General features: G+C 43.2%; 1 protein-coding gene across 2 annotated transcripts in view; it reads left to right on the top strand.

Moving 5' to 3' along the window:
- The window catches only part of MAPK14 (mitogen-activated protein kinase 14), a 789,257-nt gene that overhangs the window by 305,601 nt on the left and 460,725 nt on the right, over positions 1-22,931 (top strand). For both annotated transcript variants that reach the window (XM_085651061.1, XM_085651059.1), the window contains exons 2-3: positions 21,484-21,613; positions 22,477-22,535. In XM_085651061.1, the coding sequence (XP_085507187.1) occupies positions 21,484-21,613; positions 22,477-22,535 (189 nt within the window). The remainder of the gene's footprint in view (positions 1-21,483; positions 21,614-22,476; positions 22,536-22,931) is intronic.

Below are 22,931 nucleotides of genomic sequence, written 5' to 3'. Positions count from 1 at the left end.
TGCCACAGAAATGTCTAACAATGTGATCCTGTGGTTATGGTATATAGACGACTTGTTAGTTGTATGACGTGGCGACAGGACCTCAGCCGTGGATTTTGTAGAGAAACTGAATGATAATGATCTCAATCTCCATTTTACATCATGCATTAGTGAAAAAGAAGTGGAGTTTCTCAACCGGAGTATCTATGTGGCTGAAGGGACTCTCCAAACCAGAACATTCAGAAAAGGCACAGCTGGAAACACTGAGCTCCATGCACGGAGTTTCCATTCACCAAAACTAATAAACAGCATACCCTATGCGGAGCATCTCCGCATGCAGAGAAACTGTAGTGAACCTGACCAGCTTCAAGTGGTACAAAAAGAACTGACGGAAGGGTTCATTAGGAGAGGGTACAACAAAGATATGTTGGAATCAGCCAAGACAAGGGCTAATCAAACCCTAGAGACAAATTGTTATTCTCGGAAAGCAAACAAGGAAAGAGATATGTAGATCAGAGGCATAAGATTAATTACCGGTTTCAGCAATCAACATTAGAAGATACGAGGTATTTTCCAAAAGCATTGGCATCTTGTATGTACTGATCCAATCTTAGGCCCTACAATCAGTAAAAGACCTTTGCTAACATTTCGCAAAGCCAGGTCAATGAGACCGGATCTAGTTGACACCATGCCTGGCTTGAAATTACAAACAAGTTGGCTGAGTAGTAGTAAAGGCTTTCGGCGTTGCCATAAATGTCAATACTACAGAAATACCGTTGCCACTTTCCGGAATGGAGTGGCGAATATTGAAACCATTGACTTGTAAAAGCGAATATGTTTACGTTTTGCAATGCAGTTGTCATAAGTTGTATATAGGATGTACGATTTTAAAAGCACATCTCCGCATCCTACAGCATATTCGGGCCATCAAGCACAAAGATCAGTCTTACCCTGTTGCCCGACATTTTGAACAAGTACATAACAGTGATGTTAGTAATCTAGAGTATTTTATTCTGGATCAAGTACCGATAAGACCAAGGGGCGGGAACAGAGAGAGGTATCTAAGACAATTGGAATCCCGGTATATTGTAAGATTCAACACAAAGATCCCAATGGGCCTTACTACAGAAGAGGATATGCATGTCCACCTGTAAATAACATAATGAGACAGTGTATATAATGTTTTTACAAGGGTTCTATGCTGTGGGTATTACAAAACTGTTTTTAACACAAGGTTATACATCTGGAGAAGTTATGTTATGAACAAATTTGTCGGTATTGCCTTGTTTCTCCTCGCTCATCATATTTATCTTTTCTACTCTCTTTCTCTACAAGATCCATACCATGCGAAACACAGTATATATAGATGTTGTTCACATGAGATTTTTAGCATGGGTAAATGTGAGAATTATATTGATTTTATTAATGTACTATAGCCGCTGACACATTTTTTACCCACCATGGTTATAACCGTGTTATTAATTTATGCACATTCTGTTTTAAGACCTTTTAATTGATTAGGGCACTTGCCCATGATTGACAAAAATCTGAATCAGTTTAATGATGTGTGTTAATATGTGTAAATCATCATAAGGGGAGAGAAAGATGAATAATGCAGGCGCGGTATGCACTAGTCACTTTAAATGAGTTGTTGTTTTTCATGCACTGTCAATTTAAGGTTGTGTAAAACCCCTGGACCATGTATATATAAGAAAGAAAAAATGGCAATCACAACTGGTTTGAGGAAGGTAGCAGCTGCTACTGAAACGCGTCACCGTGGTTTTGTGTGGCAAGTAAACCCGGTTTTCACAGCGAACCCGAGCGTGCTGGAGTCTGTCCAAATCTACTGGCAGGCATTTGAAGTGGATATATATGTGTGTGTATATATATATATATATATATGTCATGCCAAAAGTTCCCCAGATACGAGGCCGCACTCCAAATGCAGGTAGGAACCATCCTTTATTTTTCCAAATCAGGCAGCTTCTCATCCCGTCTTTTCATTTCTTTTGTCCCAGCCTGACGCGTTTCAGGGAATGCTTTCCCTTTCTTCAGAGGCCAAATTGAGCAGCTTAAGGATTGCGTGTACTGCACTGTCCCACGCACAAAAATTAACTGCCTCCGGTATGCTGCTTCCGGTGTGCACGTTAAATATCCCCTGTTTGGAGGTGCATGCTGGGACCTGCAGTCGATTTGTGCATTAATTACCCTTCAGTGGGTTTACCCTTCAGTGGGTTTAAGTGCTCAAAATTCTTTTATTCACGGACCAGTTTCAAAAGCTCTCCTGTGAGCTGGGATCAGATTCTGCCACTCTAATTAAGGCACCTGTTTTGCCGTCACGAGAGCAACTCAGTTTAACTCGTGCAGACCCACTTCAGGGCGGTGCGTAGCCTCCACGGCCTGGAAGCGCCGTGATTAATGTCATGCCAAAAGTTCCCCAGATACGAGGCCGCACTCCAAATGCAGGTAGGAACCATCCTTTATTTTTCCAAATCAGGCAGCTTCTCATCCCGTCTTTTCATTTCTTTTGTCCCAGCCTGACGCGTTTCAGGGAATGCTTTCCCTTTCTTCAGAGGCCAAATTGAGCAACTTAAGGATTGCGTGTACTGCACTGTCCCACGCACAAAAATTAACTGCCTCCGGTATGCTGCTTCCGGTGTGCACGTTAAATATCCCCTGTTTGGAGGTGCATGCTGGGACCTGCAGTCGATTTGTGCATTAATTACCCTTCAGTGGGTTTACCCTTCAGTGGGTTTAAGTGCTCAAAATTCTTTTATTCACGGACCAGTTTCAAAAGCTCTCCTGTGAGCTGGGATCAGATTCTGCCGCTCTAATTAAGGCACCTGTTTTGCCGTCACGAGAGCAACTCAGTTTACCTCGTGCAGACCCACTTCAGGGCGGTGCGTAGCCTCCACGGCCTGGAAGCGCCGTGATTAATGTCATGCCAAAAGTTCCCCAGATACGAGGCCGCACTCCAAATGCAGGTAGGAACCATCCTTTATTTTTCCAAATCAGGCAGCTTCTCATCCCGTCTTTTCATTTCTTTTGTCCCAGCCTGACGCGTTTCAGGGAATGCTTTCCCTTTCTTCAGAGGCCAAATTGAGCAGCTTAAGGATTGCGTGTACTGCACTGTCCCACGCACAAAAATTAACTGCCTCCGGTATGCTGCTTCCGGTGTGCACGTTAAATATCCCCTGTTTGGAGGTGCATGCTGGGACCTGCAGTCGATTTGTGCATTAATTACCCTTCAGTGGGTTTACCCTTCAGTGGGTTTAAGTGCTCAAAATTCTTTTATTCACGGACCAGTTTCAAAAGCTCTCCTGTGAGCTGGGATCAGATTCTGCCACTCTAATTAAGGCACCTGTTTTGCCGTCACGAGAGCAACTCAGTTTACCTCGTGCAGACCCACTTCAGGGCGGTGCGTAGCCTCCACGGCCTGGAAGCGCCGTGATTAATGTCATGCCAAAAGTTCCCCAGATACGAGGCCGCACTCCAAATGCAGGTAGGAACCATCCTTTATTTTTCCAAATCAGGCAGCTTCTCATCCCGTCTTTTCATTTCTTTTGTCCCAGCCTGACGCGTTTCAGGGAATGCTTTCCCTTTCTTCAGAGGCCAAATTGAGCAGCTTAAGGATTGCGTGTACTGCACTGTCCCACGCACAAAAATTAACTGCCTCCGGTATGCTGCTTCCGGTGTGCACGTTAAATATCCCCTGTTTGGAGGTGCATGCTGGGACCTGCAGTCGATTTGTGCATTAATTACCCTTCAGTGGGTTTACCCTTCAGTGGGTTTAAGTGCTCAAAATTCTTTTATTCACGGACCAGTTTCAAAAGCTCTCCTGTGAGCTGGGATCAGATTCTGCCACTCTAATTAAGGCACCTGTTTTGCCGTCACGAGAGCAACTCAGTTTACCTCGTGCAGACCCACTTCAGGGCGGTGCGTAGCCTCCACGGCCTGGAAGCGCCGTGATTAATGTCATGCCAAAAGTTCCCCAGATACGAGGCCGCACTCCAAATGCAGGTAGGAACCATCCTTTATTTTTCCAAATCAGGCAGCTTCTCATCCCGTCTTTTCATTTCTTTTGTCCCAGCCTGACGCGTTTCAGGGAATGCTTTCCCTTTCTTCAGAGGCCAAATTGAGCAGCTTAAGGATTGCGTGTACTGCACTGTCCCACGCACAAAAATTAACTGCCTCCGGTATGCTGCTTCCGGTGTGCACGTTAAATATCCCCTGTTTGGAGGTGCATGCTGGGACCTGCAGTCGATTTGTGCATTAATTATCCTTCAGTGGGTTTACCCTTCAGTGGGTTTAAGTGCTCAAAATTCTTTTATTCACGGACCAGTTTCAAAAGCTCTCCTGTGAGCTGGGATCAGATTCTGCCACTCTAATTAAGGCACCTGTTTTGCCGTCACGAGAGCAACTCAGTTTACCTCGTGCAGACCCACTTCAGGGCGGTGCGTAGCCTCCACGGCCTGGAAGCGCCGTGATTAATGTCATGCCAAAAGTTCCCCAGATACGAGGCCGCACTCCAAATGCAGGTAGGAACCATCCTTTATTTTTCCAAATCAGGCAGCTTCTCATCCCGTCTTTTCATTTCTTTTGTCCCAGCCTGACGCGTTTCAGGGAATGCTTTCCCTTTCTTCAGAGGCCAAATTGAGCAGCTTAAGGATTGCGTGTACTGCACTGTCCCACGCACAAAAATTAACTGCCTCCGGTATGCTGCTTCCGGTGTGCACGTTAAATATCCCCTGTTTGGAGGTGCATGCTGGGACCTGCAGTCGATTTGTGCATTAATTACCCTTCAGTGGGTTTACCCTTCAGTGGGTTTAAGTGCTCAAAATTCTTTTATTCACGGACCAGTTTCAAAAGCTCTCCTGTGAGCTGGGATCAGATTCTGCCACTCTAATTAAGGCACCTGTTTTGCCGTCACGAGAGCAACTCAGTTTACCTCGTGCAGACCCACTTCAGGGCGGTGCGTAGCCTCCACGGCCTGGAAGCGCCGTGATTAATGTCATGCCAAAAGTTCCCCAGATACGAGGCCGCACATGCAGGTAGGAACCATCCTACCTGCATTTGGAGTGCGGCCTCGTATCTGGGGAACTTTTGGCATGACATTAATCACGGCGCTTCCAGGCCGTGGAGGCTACGCACCGCCCTGAAGTGGGTCTGCACGAGGTAAACTGAGTTGCTCTCGTGACGGCAAAACAGGTGCCTTAATTAGAGTGGCAGAATCTGATCCCAGCTCACAGGAGAGCTTTTGAAACTGGTCCGTGAATAAAAGAATTTTGAGCACTTAAACCCACTGAAGGGTAAACCCACTGAAGGGTAATTAATGCACAAATCGACTGCAGGTCCCAGCATGCACCTCCAAACAGGGGATATTTAACGTGCACACCGGAAGCAGCATACCGGAGGCAGTTAATTTTTGTGCGTGGGACAGTGCAGTACACGCAATCCTTAAGCTGCTCAATTTGGCCTCTGAAGAAAGGGAAAGCATTCCCTGAAACGCGTCAGGCTGGGACAAAAGAAATGAAAAGACGGGATGAGAAGCTGCCTGATTTGGAAAAATAAAGGATGGTTCCTACCTGCATTTGGAGTGCGGCCTCGTATCTGGGGAACTTTTGGCATGACATTAATCACGGCGCTTCCAGGCCGTGGAGGCTACGCACCGCCCTGAAGTGGGTCTGCACGAGGTAAACTGAGTTGCTCTCGTGACGGCAAAACAGGTGCCTTAATTAGAGTGGCAGAATCTGATCCCAGCTCACAGGAGAGCTTTTGAAACTGGTCCGTGAATAAAAGAATTTTGAGCACTTAAACCCACTGAAGGGTAAACCCACTGAAGGGTAATTAATGCACAAATCGACTGCAGGTCCCAGCATGCACCTCCAAACAGGGGATATTTAACGTGCACACCGGAAGCAGCATACCGGAGGCAGTTAATTTTTGTGCGTGGGACAGTGCAGTACACGCAATCCTTAAGCTGCTCAATTTGGCCTCTGAAGAAAGGGAAAGCATTCCCTGAAACGCGTCAGGCTGGGACAAAAGAAATGAAAAGACGGGATGAGAAGCTGCCTGATTTGGAAAAATAAAGGATGGTTCCTACCTGCATTTGGAGTGCGGCCTCGTATCTGGGGAACTTTTGGCATGACATTAATCACGGCGCTTCCAGGCCGTGGAGGCTACGCACCGCCCTGAAGTGGGTCTGCACGAGGTAAACTGAGTTGCTCTCGTGACGGCAAAACAGGTGCCTTAATTAGAGTGGCAGAATCTGATCCCAGCTCACAGGAGAGCTTTTGAAACTGGTCCGTGAATAAAAGAATTTTGAGCACTTAAACCCACTGAAGGGTAAACCCACTGAAGGGTAATTAATGCACAAATCGACTGCAGGTCCCAGCATGCACCTCCAAACAGGGGATATTTAACGTGCACACCGGAAGCAGCATACCGGAGGCAGTTAATTTTTGTGCGTGGGACAGTGCAGTACACGCAATCCTTAAGCTGCTCAATTTGGCCTCTGAAGAAAGGGAAAGCATTCCCTGAAACGCGTCAGGCTGGGACAAAAGAAATGAAAAGACGGGATGAGAAGCTGCCTGATTTGGAAAAATAAAGGATGGTTCCTACCTGCATTTGGAGTGCGGCCTCGTATCTGGGGAACTTTTGGCATGACATTAATCACGGCGCTTCCAGGCCGTGGAGGCTACGCACCGCCCTGAAGTGGGTCTGCACGAGGTAAACTGAGTTGCTCTTGTGACGGCAAAACAGGTGCCTTAATTAGAGTGGCAGAATCTGATCCCAGCTCACAGGAGAGCTTTTGAAACTGGTCCGTGAATAAAAGAATTTTGAGCACTTAAACCCACTGAAGGGTAAACCCACTGAAGGGTAATTAATGCACAAATCGACTGCAGGTCCCAGCATGCACCTCCAAACAGGGGATATTTAACGTGCACACCGGAAGCAGCATACCGGAGGCAGTTAATTTTTGTGCGTGGGACAGTGCAGTACACGCAATCCTTAAGCTGCTCAATTTGGCCTCTGAAGAAAGGGAAAGCATTCCCTGAAACGCGTCAGGCTGGGACAAAAGAAATGAAAAGACGGGATGAGAAGCTGCCTGATTTGGAAAAATAAAGGATGGTTCCTACCTGCATTTGGAGTGCGGCCTCGTATCTGGGGAACTTTTGGCATGACATTAATCACGGCGCTTCCAGGCCGTGGAGGCTACGCACCGCCCTGAAGTGGGTCTGCACGAGGTAAACTGAGTTGCTCTCGTGACGGCAAAACAGGTGCCTTAATTAGAGTGGCAGAATCTGATCCCAGCTCACAGGAGAGCTTTTGAAACTGGTCCGTGAATAAAAGAATTTTGAGCACTTAAACCCACTGAAGGGTAAACCCACTGAAGGGTAATTAATGCACAAATCGACTGCAGGTCCCAGCATGCACCTCCAAACAGGGGATATTTAACGTGCACACCGGAAGCAGCATACCGGAGGCAGTTAATTTTTGTGCGTGGGACAGTGCAGTACACGCAATCCTTAAGCTGCTCAATTTGGCCTCTGAAGAAAGGGAAAGCATTCCCTGAAACGCGTCAGGCTGGGACAAAAGAAATGAAAAGACGGGATGAGAAGCTGCCTGATTTGGAAAAATAAAGGATGGTTCCTACCTGCATTTGGAGTGCGGCCTCGTATCTGGGGAACTTTTGGCATGACATTAATCACGGCGCTTCCAGGCCGTGGAGGCTACGCACCGCCCTGAAGTGGGTCTGCACGAGGTAAACTGAGTTGCTCTCGTGACGGCAAAACAGGTGCCTTAATTAGAGTGGCAGAATCTGATCCCAGCTCACAGGAGAGCTTTTGAAACTGGTCCGTGAATAAAAGAATTTTGAGCACTTAAACCCACTGAAGGGTAAACCCACTGAAGGGTAATTAATGCACAAATCGACTGCAGGTCCCAGCATGCACCTCCAAACAGGGGATATTTAACGTGCACACCGGAAGCAGCATACCGGAGGCAGTTAATTTTTGTGCGTGGGACAGTGCAGTACACGCAATCCTTAAGCTGCTCAATTTGGCCTCTGAAGAAAGGGAAAGCATTCCCTGAAACGCGTCAGGCTGGGACAAAAGAAATGAAAAGACGGGATGAGAAGCTGCCTGATTTGGAAAAATAAAGGATGGTTCCTACCTGCATTTGGAGTGCGGCCTCGTATCTGGGGAACTTTTGGCATGATATATATATATATATATATATATATATTTGCGTTGCAAAGAGGTGGTCTGAGGCCACGCCCCTTTTTACACCTCTCTGCAACGCAGCTCTGTGGCGCTTACTGGAGATACCTGGTGGGCTTGTTGGATCCCAGGGACCCTCAGGATTGAAGGGGAATTATCCCCCCAACTTGAAACACGCCAAGGGGCGCGTTTGCACAGTGGTGCAGGGAGGGGGCGGGCCCTGATGTGACAAGTGTGCAAACGCGCCTTGTGGCACGTTTTAAGTTGGGGATTAAGTTCCTTTGAATCCTGAGGGTCCCTGGGGTCCAACTAGCCCACCAGGTATCTCCAGTAAGCGCCACAGAGCTGCGTTGCAGAGAGGTGTAAAAAGGGGCGTGGCCTCAGACCACCTCTCTGCAACGCATCTCTGTGGCGCTTACTGGAGGTACCTGGTGGGCTAGTTGGCCCCCAGGGACTCTCAGGATTGAAGGGGACTTAATCCCCCAATTTACAATGTGCCAGGGGGTGCGTTTGCACACTTGCTATGTCAGGCCCCTCCCCCTCCCTGCACTACTGTGCAAACGCGCCCCCTGGCGCGTTATAAATTTGGGGATTAATTCCCCTTGAGTCCTGAGGGTCCCTGGGGGCAAATTAGCCCACCAGGTACTTCCAGTAAGCGCCACAGAGCTGCATTGCAGAGAGGTGGTCTGAGGCCACGCCCCTTTTGACACCTCTCTGGTGTTATTCCGTTCAGCAGTTCGGGCTGTAGCTTTGTCTAAAGTTTCCTATGGAAAATAACATGGGGAAAACACGTTTTGGGACCCCCCCCCCCTTTTTTTCTCGGCCCTCGCTTGGTGAATCACCCCGAAACTTTCAAGACAGAATCTGATCACTAGTTTTAAAATTTCACGAAGATTCGTCAACCGGCGCCAAAGTTATTGGGAAAACAAAAAACGCTTTTCCTATGGAAACTAGGTCCTAACTATAACTACCTCCTGGCGACCGCCAGTAGGTAATATATATATGTGTGTGTGTGTATGTGTGTATATACATATATATATATTTTGGTTCCACAATTACCCCATTTGATATATGTCCAAGTAACTCCAACTCTGCCTCGAAAAAGAAAACGGAGCACGGACCTCGGGTAAGGTGCAGATTTTCAGTTTGAGTTCACCATCAGCACTAGCAGCATTACGCGTTTCGGCACTCAGGTACCTTGATCACATGATGCGCATTAACGGTCACAACCTGTTTTTATACATCAGTTATTTTTAAAACTTTTTTAGTTAACCACTTTTTTTCTTTTTTCCTGTTTATCCTTAAAGTGACAGGTGTCTAAAGTGCATTGTTTGGCATAGACATGAACAAAATACTATTTAAAATTTCTATTTAAAATTTCACATAGATATGTTTTCAATAATTTAACAATTCAGGTTTAAATACCTTAAAATCATGAAACATAGCTGTCTTGATGTAATTAATAGTTTTTTGTTTCATCCCGGTTTAAATACCCGGTCATGTATGTTGTAACCTTTTTGCAAATGAGTGTATAAAGTGCTAGTGCAGTCTAAAGTACTTATACATAAATTTATTACAATATGACTTGACGCTACCAACCTTTCTTATCTAAAACCCGTGAGAATGATATAAATTAGGTGTATAAAAATTTATTAAAATCCCTTCTAAAAGATCGTGTAAACATTTTGTACAAAAGCTTTTCTACATATAATATCCAAGTGGGATTTTTGCAGCAGCGTAACATGTTAATTAACTAACTGATAGTTATACAATAATTTTCTCTTGTCTATCTCATTCTTTCTTTTAACTATATCGTTTATAGATATATTGGGTAATCCGTTGAGGTGTCATTTTTTTGGACCCTTAGTTTATAGGCAGGCGTAAAGCTCTTAATGTTAAGGCCTCCTGGTTGCTTACTGTCAAGATCTTCAATATATCTAGTTTCCAACCTTCGGAGTGCCTTTTCACTGTCACCGCCCCACTTGCAAGGTGGGATTGCATCAATTAAAAAATATTTCAGTTCTTTGGGGTCCGCATTGTGCTTTTTCCCAAAGTGTCTCGCTACGGGGTAAGTTGTGTCCTTGTTTTTGATAGCTCTGATATGTTGTAGTATACATTTGAGTCCCTGTAGTATAGTACTCCCTACATATCTAAGGGCACAGGGACACTCCAAAATGTATACCACAAACTCAGATTTGCAAGTTAGAGCTTTCTCAATTGGTCTTTCTATATCACTGAAAGGAGTAACATATGCTGTTTTATCTACTCCAAATTGGTATGCTTTGCACGTCCTACAGCGAACAAAGCCTTTTCTCTGTGATAGCCAGGTGTTTTTGGTTTGCAGAAAAGGGTCATTTTTAACCATGACATCATTCATTGATATAGCTCTAGTGTATGTTATAGAGGCTCTTTTCGGAAGGGTGTGGCCAGTGATAGGGTCGTCTAAAATCAATGGCAAATTTTTTCTGATATTTTGCCGGATTTGTATATCCTGTTTGTTGTATTTTAGGATAAACATGAATGTGGAAGGTTCTTGGGATTGTTTCTCCTTTTTACTGTTCTTTCCTATCTGGTTTTCTCTTGCCACCTCCTTGCTTTTCTTTATGTCCTGCTCTATGCGTATCCCCTTGCTCTGAATCTACTTGCACAGGCTTGTTGTGCCATATTTAAATCCCCTTCTAGGCTACAGATTATTTTTAGGCGCAGCATCTCCCCATAGCGGATGCTTTGTATCAGATGGCGCCGATGGAAGCTGCTCACGTGCAATATCGCATTGCCAGCAGTAGGCTTTCTGTGTAACTTAGTTTCTAGTCTGCTTTCCCTGATATAGACTTCTACGTTCAAAAAATGTATGGAAGTTGGACTGATAGTTGACGTAAAATGTAGATTGATTTATTTGTGTTTAGCTCTGCAATGAATAGGTCTGCTGTCTCCACACTGCCTTGCCAAATCAAAAACAAATCATCGATAAAGTGTAACCAGCATTTGATCTTGGTCTTAACTGTTGTGGTGTATTTCTTCATGAGTAGCAGCTCCTCCCACCAGCCCATATGCAAACATGCATAGCTGGGGAAAAAGCTGGCACCCATGGCAACCCCACGCTGCTGTTTGTACATCGTATTCTGAGATAGAAAAATATTGTTATGCAAACAGAACTCCATCATATTTAAAAGCATTTTGTTATGCTGTATAAGTTCAGGAGTCCTTTTCTCTAGATCCTGATGGTTAATGGAGGTATATAGAGATCTGACATCCAACGCTATTAGCAGATAGTCTTGTTGCCATTGTATGTCCTGTATCGTTTAGGAGGAAATCGCTCGTATCCCTGATGTATGATGGTAAAGACTGCACAAAATCCTGTAGAAAATAGTCTACGTATTGGGAAGTCTTCTCAAGGAGGCTGTTCCGTGCCGATATTATCGGCCTCCCTGTGGTTTCTCTGCATTTTTATGAATCTTTGGGATAAAATATAGGATTGGCGTCACCGGTTATTCATTCTTCAGAAACTTAAATTCCTCTGTGGTTATCAGTCCACCATTTCTCCATGTTGCCAATTTCATATTATATGCCCCATATGTTGCTTTGAGCTCAAGATGGTCACTTCTGCGGTAAAAAGTTGAATCTGCCAATTGATTCATGGCCTCTTCTATGTAGTCCTTCTTGCTCCCCAAGACTAGATTGCCGCCCTTATCCGCATTGTGGATAATAATGTCGGTATTTGTTTAGGTCTCACCTGAGACAGCGCATGCGCTGCTCTGCGAGACGTTTAGGAAGTGGGCTTTTAAAAGTCCTACCACACGCTTTTGCTAGCCTCAAGCTTGTGGTTACGCATGCGTGCACCCGCCATCTGGCTTCCTGTCATGGCTCATTAAGCCTTGCGTGCCTCTCTCTGCCTTGCTTGCGCTTTAATTCCCTCCCCCTCCACAGCGCACGTCACTCTGCTGGCCGCCATGTCCGTCCTTCCTCCCTCTCACACTCTGCGCCTGCACTTTGCCCATCCCCCACCACAGAGCGCGTCTTGTATGTTAGTCCCTTTTACATTTGTTTTCGAAAACAAAAACACCTCAGCTGTGTATCAAACTGAAAATTGGTTCTACCCAAATGACCAGTGAGTTCACTGCTTTCTTAGTTCTGCTTCCCTCCATTCCCAATGAACAGAACCAAAATCACAGTTCATAAACAAACCTCGTCCTCTTTTTTCAGTATGAAGAGCAGAATAGGTGCCATGAGCCCACAGACACAAAGCCGACGTTGAGCAACCTTTGAACAGCACTTTTCGCCATTGGAGGATAAAGTCCATATACTCAGCTGCATCTTTCGCCATAAACAGCACAACACGCACTTCCATCCGGCAGGAAAGTGCGCGCAGACACGCACACAAGTGCGCGCACGTACACCTCAACACTCCGTCATACCTCACAGTGACATGCATCTAGACACCTACAACTCGCTTTTCCCTATATACATAAAAATTCAAAAGCACACAGCTCTTTTCTTCTCCAGGTTACGGTGGTGGTTATACCAGAGGAAGAAAAATGCCTTGCTAATGGACTGCTTACCCCAAAGCAATGCGTCATTCCAATCTAGTACTTTGGAAAATAGATTTTCATTCTAGTCCATGCTAACGGAACTGTCAGCTGCCATCTCCTACCGCCTCTCCTTGCCATCTTTCTGCTTCCTGTTCCGGGTCACGAGGGGGAGGCGAGAGCAAGGAGGACTGGAAAATTGCACTTCCGGCACTGGACGAAACAAAAGACTGAAAGAATTACGAACTACGGAAACACTAGGCGTGGCTGCAGAGATCACCACTAGCAGCCCTTCGTTATGTTTGCATAATGAAAACACCAGTGCATGTTTGGCAATTGGAAGTGGGCTGCATTATTTTGTGATTGCTTAATTTAGGCGTGCAATTACAGTTTTAAATTAGACATTCTAGTTCCCTTCAGTTTCTGGTATCAAATAACGAAGATTTGAGAACAGCAGAGCTCGGCTACTTTTTTTGTAGTAAGGTGTTGTTATTTTTTCACATTTTTTTTTAGAGGTGTCTATACTTCCGCCCATGTCACTTTGTATGACAATGATGCAAACGGTTCTATGACGTCAGTTACTGTGTTGTCTTTATTTATTTATGCATTTTTATATAGCGTGTACATTTCCCGAAGGAGTCAGAACGCTTTACAGTTGAGCCAGTTACATTACATAAGGAGTTAAGAGTACATGGATTACGTATAAGATACGAAACGGATACTTAAGTCTAAACACTAAAGGAAAACGTTACTATGGTGTTTACGAACATTGTTCAATTATAACCAGAGGCTTAAATTAGCTTCTTATTCAGCCAGCATCTTATTCTCCGGCTGAAGTTAGCTTCTAATTCAGCCAGCATCTTATTCTCAGGCTGAAGTTAGCTTCTAATTCAGCCAGCATCTTATTGGACGTGGAAGTTAGCACCTTTTTTGGGCAGCATCTTATCCGCCCAGCATTTTATTTGCAGACAACATTTTATATATAATACAACCTTAAATAGGGTAACTCAATTGTATCAGACTTTTCATTGCCATACTATAAATATGTTGTTTTTCAATCACAACACATACCACTAATATGCCTATCAGGATTTAGCCTGACAATCCAGCTTTTCACCAAATCAGGGGGCAACTTTGCCACACACAAAATTCATAGTCATCTTTAAACAAGCATTGGCATAGCCAATAGGTCTCGCCTTTGGGACCTTATAAGTGTTTAGCCATTCAACAGTTTGTTGTTGCACCAAGGATATTGTGCTGCATAACTAAATACTTATAAGGTCCCAAAAGCGAGACCTATTGGCTATGCCAATGCTTGTTTTAATTTTTTGATCAATTGATGATATTGTAGTTCTGTCCGGTTGGTTTAGTATTTCTTAGCTCTCTGTGTCTTGTAATTGAGTTGTTTAATGCCCCTTACCAGTTGTTCTTGGAAGATATCAATCTAATCCCTAACTGTGATGGGATTAAATTTGGAGACTGGTTTGAAAGGAGTGGTGGTTCTGCCCGGTGTTAAGGCTTGTTCCGTTGTATTGTCTGTCCCTGTGCTGTCATCTTGGGTGTAATTTTCTTTAGCTAACGCTCATAAATCCTCTAGCAGAGATTGTTCCGGGTCTGTGAGGTTCATGAGTGAGGGACTTGATATTGAAGGATTTAGTTGAGACGCTGTTTCATTATCTTTGGTTTTATTTAGAAGATGATATTTCCTTAATTTCAATGTTCTAATGCTTTTAAAGACGTCCAATCTAGTACTTGGGTAGTCAAACGAGCTTACTGGGCAGTAGGAGAGTCCCAAAGCTAGCAATTGTTCCTCTGCCTTGTTTATATCAATATCGGTGAGATTGATAACTGTAATGATGTATGCACCCATGCGTCACCATGCCTATGGAATGACACTGATGGCACAAGATGGAGGACATCACTTGGCTCAGTAACAAAAAAAACCCAAAAATCTTACTTGAACAAATGCACATTTTGATGTGGAATGTCTTGGCACCAAATTGGTAGCTGCTGGGCACTTCAGAAAAAGTTTTAAAAAAAAAATTAAAATACATTAAAGTTCCACGAGGGTGGGACAAACCGAGGAGCGTTTAAGGGGAAGCAACATAGGACGGAGGGTAAGGGAGCTTCATGGAGCACTTAGGAGGGAGCAGGTGTTTTAAGTGGGGAGGCACCATGAGGGAGCGAGCTAGAACATACATACGTGTACTCTAATGGAGTGCTGAAAGACAAAGAAAAAAGTAGTTACCTAAATGTGAGTGTTGATGGATACTAGTTAGCCATTCATAAGGATGTAAAGGGCCAGTGCTTCAGGGAAGGGACAGGCACAAGAATAGGAAGACAAGCCATCAAATAAGAACTAACTAAATGAGAGCGACAATTAAGTTAATCAGTGGTAATCAGTGGGTGGGCTGAAATCCACTGCAAGTTTTTGATATGATCCACGCGAGTATTTTTTTCAACCAAACAGCTAAAAGGCGTTTTGGAGAAGAGTCCTTAAAACACACGGTGAAGTTTGGCATGGTGGTTAGCAAGAACATCACCATAAACAAAATTTTAAATAAAAATCACATGGTTTTGTCAGCCAAACATTATTGAAATGTGAAGCATGGAAGAATACCTAGATTTGTTCAGTCCCACAGGTCTTAATGAAGCACAAGATTGCACATTTTGTCTGTATGGCTGACTGAGGATATATTTAATCTCACACAAACATTAAAGGATGAGGCTCGTTAAAAGATGACTTAAAGAAAGCCTCAGATGGAGGTTTCATGATGCTCTGGGATGGTAGCACTTAATCATGAAAAACAACCGGTAAAGTTGAAGACCTTTTGAATTGCTAATACATGCCAAATACAGGAATGGAAAACTGAGAGCAGTACAAAGGACTGTGGAGTTTCTCAATGAATAAACCAGACGGTAATGAAAACGTCAAGTAGCTTCCGATTAATGAAATGTCCCTTCTGAAACCTGCCAAGCATTTTATGTTATGTTTTTCAAATGGATACTGAATGATTTGATGAAATGATACAAAATGATTTAAGCAATAAGTACTATATGAGAGCATTTTATGGGAAGAAATTCCTGGAGATTTTGTATTATTCGCTTTGAAACACACTTTTGAAACAATAGACGAGTGATTGATTTGACTGGTGGTTTAATGGGAAAGGTTTGCAATCAGATGTCTATTATCAGTTAAAGAAAAAGGAGGGTGGGGGTAGCCAGCTTGAGTGTATAGAAAATAAACCTCAGAGTTTAGCCTCTTAAGTGTATGGTTTTGTAAGAGATAGGTGCTTCTCCTCGCCTGGATTAAAACGTGATGAGGTGTGAATAGTATGCTGATAGTGTTATGAGCCATGACGAGGATTAGCAATGAGGAAGTCGTACAGCTGTAAAGGAATGAAACAAAACCGTCTCCCCATTGCGATCCTATTGGGAGTGACTTTAGTTGTCATCTGATAATCCTTTGTTAGGATGTTCAAGTTTCTTGGCATGGGGGGGGGCCGACTGGAATAAGATGAGGTTGAAGACGTTTGGCCAGATGCAGTTTCTGGATTTTGTGAGAGCCATGTGCTGGTGTCTATTAAATGTAATATTTTCCCTCACTGATATGTTTTCATGATAAGCTGCCCAGATTGTATATGGCATTGTTTCTCTTTTAAGCTTGACTAGGTTTTTGTTTCCTGATATATACCCTTTTCTGTATATTCAGTGCCCTGTTGTGTGTGGGTGTTTTTGTGGGTATGTGTGATGTCCTGTGTTGCATTGGGTATATCCCTCTAGCAGTTGGAAAATTGCATTTTGTTGAGGGTTGGAACGGAAGATGTCCTAGTATTGTAAGGGATTGCGGTACGCTAATGTGTGTGGATTGTGTTTCCTTAATAGTTGAAAGATGCCCAGTTGTGTCATGGATTAGGAGACAATTTGATTTATATGAAGGAGTGTCATGCCTGATTGTATGTAGGGTTGAAGATGTTTAGCTTTGTGCAAAGTAGTGCAATAACATGTTCTGTATTGGCTCTGCATCTGGGTTTGATATACGGCGATTTTGCAAGAGCTGTAAGTAGCTGACCTCTCTTTACCCTGTATTACGGTTTGTGAGCAATATGTTTTTGACTTGTATTTCTTGTGCTGTTGTATTTGTGTAAGGAGGGCTATGTGTCCTACCAAGGTTTGATGTGTTTTGCATGATGACGGTGTGTGTTTGTCTATCCGTGTACATGGTGACATGATGATGATGAGCTCTATAATGGTAGGTGTGTGTTTATGGTCTTGCATCTGAAAGGAGATGCTAGAGGAAGAGCTTGCTAGCTCATGATTCGTTGTGTAAGTACCGTCTTTTTTTGTCACCTCTACCCAGGGTAAATACAATATGTTGTACCTCTTTATTTTGTGTTCTCTCTACTTCTTTTCTGGTTTCTTCTCCTGGTTTTCTCCCTCTTTCCAGTTTTTTTTCCTTGGAACACTGATCTGCTTTTACCGGCTTCTTATTTTCCACAGGGCTTACTCCTCTGGATCTCACTTGTTGATTTTCCTTTGCTCATGCTCTCTCATGCACTGATTTTCCCTGGGTCACTTCCTCAATAACAATTTCCCTGCTTCCTTTCTTTGACAAGTAAACCTCTCATCTGCTGTTTTGCTTTCAATTTTAACCCCTTCTGTGCCCATGACGAGATAGTCTCGTCATGGAGCGCGGTTGCGCTGTGCCCATGACGAGACTATCTCGTCATGGACCCCGCCCGCTAATGAAAGGGCCGGCACAGGAGGGGGAAAGGGCGGGGCACTCAAGGGGTTAAGCTTGTTTTTATCCGTAAACAAAAACAACTACAGACAGTACATAGACTATATTGATCCTTAGCTGTAAAATGTCCCCACTAGTCAAGAGTCATGTGCCTTTTTATGTATACACACTTGTCACTGTTCATTTTTAGGTCTCGCCTAGCGTTTCTACGCCCATGCGCAGCTCGCTCTGCGAGATTTATTGCAGATGACTACTTTGAGAAAAGGGCTTGAAGCCCTGCCCCTTATCTCTATTGGCTTGCGTCACTGTTTATGTTAAACGGTGGGCTGCCATTGGAAAAAAGGTTTCTAGGGTGCCTCCTTTTCGCTTTTTTGGCCGGCCCAGCCGGACTGGCTCTCCTGCTTTCCTTTTGTCGCAAAGGTATTTCTTATCTTAGGGGGCCAGCCATCTGTTTTCACTCGGCCCCGTGTTTATAAACAAGCGGCTGAATGAAAAGAGATGGTGAGCGCTTGTTTTCATTCGGCCGGGAAGCACGATGCAATTATAAACAAGCTTTCAATAAGCAGCGTGCCACAGGAAGCATGCTGAGCTGCTTGCCAAAAGCATAAAATAGTGAAAAAATGAGTTTGTCGAGACCCGCCGTTCTTTTACTCAGCGCCGCTCGACAAACTCTGTTGGGTATTCTGCAAGCCCCGCCTCCCCCCACTCCAATCAAAGGCGCGGCGCGGCAAACTGCGTCAAAAGCATCAAATATTGAAAAAAAGGAGCATGGCTGCGTTTTTATGCCCACCGATGAACTTTTTGGTTGGGGATGCATTAGGACGAATGAAACCTATGCTACGCCACTGTGTGCTTGATTGGAATTCTTGGTGAAACACTCATAAAATGCAGCCCTGACCCTTTTTCAGATTTTTTCAGCATACCGGCTCGGCTGTTTCTGGTTTATCAAACTCGGTCAGTGTTGAGAAAGTGCCGAAAGCCTAATTCGAATTGTAACGAAACCAAGCTTCATTCTCGTCTCGACGTGAGTAGCTCATCAAGTCCTCAGTTTTCTTGTGTGTTTAAGTGGTTGGAGTTCGTAGAGGTGGCGAGCCTGAACATTCTCAGGGGGAGCCGAAACCAGGGGCCAGCTTTAGGTGTAAGAACCAAGCTGAACACAGACCGAGACAACACCCCATTTAGCATATAAATTGTTCAAGAGACGTAATGTATGACAATGAGTTAAAAGTTAGTGTGTTTAACATGTAGACGTGTTTCTCTACAGACCATTACATTTTATCGGTGTATTGAGTGCCATTTACTAGAATACGGCCTTTTACTACGCAATTATTGACCCATATGGCAAGTCAGTTCTTACATGTACTCTATTTGTAGCATGGATTAATGCATATATGCATACGTTTTAGAAGAGGAAAGTAGAAGATTTAACAAAAATAACCTGGAGAATGTATTTCCTACGTTGATTGACCTATAATGAAGCAGCTGCAATTTCAGGTGCGCGACAGCCAAAATAACGTATATTTTGACTTAAAAAAGCGGGAATCTGTCCCCAGAATCATGTATTCGCTCTCTAGATAGAGCAGCGTTAAAGTATATTAAAAGTCGTACGCTTTGGTCTGGTACATACTGAACGGATGTACTTCAAGGTGCTTTGGAATGGAATGAAAGGAAAAGAAGTCACAGTAAAATACGGTAAATGCCCAGGATCAGACAATTTAGTTAAGCGAGGAAGCTGGGATTGATCCCCAGTGTCCTTGCGCAGTTCATTAACTAGATGGGTATCTTTTTCCCATGTTGCATCCAATTTTAATACTTCATCTTTAATTCTCCGAGGAGGTATATTGGGAGAGACACTTTTAAATGAATGTACATTACATGTTAAATCAGGCTTACAGTAGAACACTTTCTAGAATATGGCTATTGAGGCAAGGTAGTGGGTGACAGAAACCACCTAGTCCCTTGTCTCGTTTTTGACTGGAGGTTCCACGCGGGAGCATATCTAGCTGGAGCCTTCAGAGGCTCACCCACCTCTAGTAGTTTTGCTATAATTGACTCAGGATGGACTGTACGTACCAGAATTCAAAGCATGCTGGCTAAGCGGCTCTCACACGGCATAAGCCAGAGACTGCGTTTATAGATGCGCACGTGAATACCCGGGTGTTATTCTCCATTGCCTGGTACGTGTAAATCATAATTTCATGCTCTTTGTAAACCTTCCTGTATTTGAAGTTATTGATTAAACTTCATTTTTAACCCCGTGCAATACGAGTTGCTGTGTGTACCTGATGTTACTTTTGACGCAGTTTTGATGCGATTACGAGGTTTTTAGTGGTGTGGCATGCCTCATGGTTCTGTAGTTACAATTACTGTGGATCTTTAGGTGCTTTACTGTTTAGGTCGGAACTGCACTGTCTATTCAGCTGATGGGAGACGTGTACTAATAAGCAATACTCGTATAGATTTTTATTTAGTAAGTTTCGGTTACCTCGTAATATCTAGTATTATTCATGTAATGAATTAGTTAAACATCTCTCTTTCAAATAAACTAAAGACAGGGTATTATTTAAACCCTTCGAGTTTCCTGAGCTGTGTTGATCTATTCTCTGCTGCATCAGTATTTGGCGCAAAATCTGCAGATACATTAACAACGTCATCCCTGACATAACGGGTATCCATGCGCATGTCGTCACCAATGGTGTCCTCGGACATCAATGACGTAGCAATGCTTTGTACCTTATATGAGCATTGTAGACTACTACAGCTTTCATTACAAGTAATGTATAGCCTACCAGACGTTAAGGGTGCCTGCCGATGAATGATGTCACAGTAGGTCTAAAAACGCAGCTGACTTCATCAAAGGGCCATTCAAAAATGTCTGTTTACGATAGTTACATATGGACAGGGGAGAGAACGGTTATTTTTACTGAACTACCACTTTTAGTCTCTTCTGATAATTTATAGAGCGCAGAAATACCACTGCAGTGGCGCTTTCCATTCATTAACCTCTTCAGACTAAAATTACGTATGTCTGTAGCACCGCTGTCAACGTCTCGATTTTCCCGCAGAAATATAGAAAGATTGTTTCAAGTTCCCCTCGAAACACAGCTGTGTTAAACAACAACAGCATGAAAAGTAGTTGCAAGGCTGCATTGCAGTTTTTTTTGCATTTCACCTTGGACAGGTAAACGCACCTTTTCAATTTATAATTTTATCAGTATCTGCAAGTCCCAGCAGAAGTGGTGTTGACAATACATGCTACATCAGTTTAAGAAAGTCAGTATATTTAAATACATTAAATGCAGGTGTGAGACTGCTGTATCGTTCTCAGCCCGTAGAGGTCCAACTGAAAAGCTATTGATAGTAAAGGCGGCTATAGTATGTTCAACATGGTCCAGGTAGAGGGATTCTGGACAGATTTTTTTGGACAATCCACATATAATAACTTTACATAAATTAATCTAAATTGACCTCCTTCACGTGTGTGGAAGGTGGAAGCAGGTACCTGGGGTCTACACTCCCCTCCCCCCCTTTCATGCACAAAGCATACATTTGATGCAGTGGTACGGCAAACTGAAATGGTAATGTCCACATGAAACACTGAAACAAGCATTTGTAATGCAATAGGTGTCGCATTTACGCGAGTTTCAGCTATTGACATTGTAAATAATAATGCCTTTTATTTTTATTTTCGTTTTAAAAATATAAATAAAAGGCATTGTCATTTACAATGCCAATAGCTTAAACTCGCGTAAATGCGAGACCTATTGCATTGCAAATGCTTGTTTCTGCACTGTTTGAGCACTTCGAAACAGTGCAAGTGTATCTATGGAATCAAATGTACTAAGTACTTTCCTATTTTGGCTGATTTGGTAAAATGCGTATGGATATAAATTGTTTGTGATTGTGCTTCATTTGTATGGATTATACATCTCCCTAGTACCAAACTTTATTGCTAAAAATAAGTATACTATTGAGTTATTTATATCTTAAATCTCACTTTGTATTTTTTCTTTAGTTCGGCCTTCGATACAAAAGCAGGACTTCGAGTAGCTGTTAAAAAACTTTCTCGCCCATTTCAGTCAATTATCCATGCAAAAAGAACGTACCGGGAACTACGGCTACTGAAACATATGAAACATGAAAATGTGAGTGCAGCTCATCAAGAAATAATTTGTCACTCACTGCCTGGGTTCACGTATGTTTAATGCAAGCTGTACTTTTGACTGGTTTGCATGAAGTATACTGAGATCTGCCTGATTTATTAGGTGTTTTGTGGGTTTGCATCTTGTTCGGTGTGAACCTAACTCACACTGGGGTTAGCATTTGGTGAGTTGTTTGGTGATGTAAGAGCAGTATCAGGTGATATACATCTAACGATGGCTTGTACTGTGTGCATTTTAAGGGCCATTTTCTGATGGTCAGTACTGAAAGGAGTGCGAGATGACACTGTTGATCTAGTTACTGCCTTCTGTAGTGGATGTAAATTAGCATTTTGTGTGACACAAATGTCTGTGTGCGGTAGGGATCTTGTGTAATGTCATTCGTCATTTATTTCGCTTAGTATTTGGTGCAGTGTTAACTACAACTAGTTTTGTATTAAACATCATGCACTTTGTGGGTGGAACTGTTGCTGTGGTCAACATTGTGTGATATTATGACTGCGTGTGGTTAGTATTGAGTGGTGTTTAACTTCCACCTGCTGTAATTGGCATTATTGTGACTTGTGGGGTACATCTGTGGTTAGGATAGCCTGGAATGTGAAGCGTGACTTTCAGTGGTATGGTTCATATTGGGTGTAATAAGTGTGTGACATGTGGTTAGCATCTTGGCCTATGTGTGTGCAGGGTAAGATGCCTTATTACGGCATTTGTTATTTTTGGGTGGAAATGTACATGTATGCCATGGCTATGGCTTCTTATAAACTTTATGTTGGACAGAGACAATCAAAGGTAAGAGTCCATCTTACTATACATGAGCACTCATGTTTTACTTTCCTTTTCCTTGTCAGGTAATTGGATTGTTAGATGTATTTTCACCTGCCACTTCTTTGGAGGAATTCAATGATGTGTAAGTATTGTCCATAAGATAAGTTGGCATATCTGCATTGATTAAGCTCTGAACTTATTTTAGAAGATGTTTATCAGTTATTACGTATATCCTCTTGATAACCACTGTATTAAAATTGTAAATGATTGAGAACGTATATTTGGAGATAAACACTTGAGATAATGATTACCATTGAAGGGTACATCGCCAGGGAATGGAAAGTAGGATTCGATCTTCAAAAAGTAAAATTATAATTTTCCTAAGTATCTTTCATAGCCTGAAAAGTATCTGTTTAACTAAGACTAAAGGTGACCAGCGCCATTTGACTACCTAGTACACACCTACTGAATCCAACCCTCTCCTTGTAGCCACATCCTGGAATGCTGACATTCATCAATTAATCAATCAATACATCGA

The sequence above is a fragment of the Triturus cristatus genome, chromosome 1_1 (genome assembly GCF_964204655.1).
Source record: "Triturus cristatus chromosome 1_1, aTriCri1.1, whole genome shotgun sequence".
Classification (NCBI taxonomy): Eukaryota; Metazoa; Chordata; class Amphibia; order Caudata; family Salamandridae; genus Triturus; species Triturus cristatus.
The sequence above is the reverse complement of the archived record's forward strand: the minus strand, read 5'-3'. Positions and strand labels throughout refer to the sequence as shown.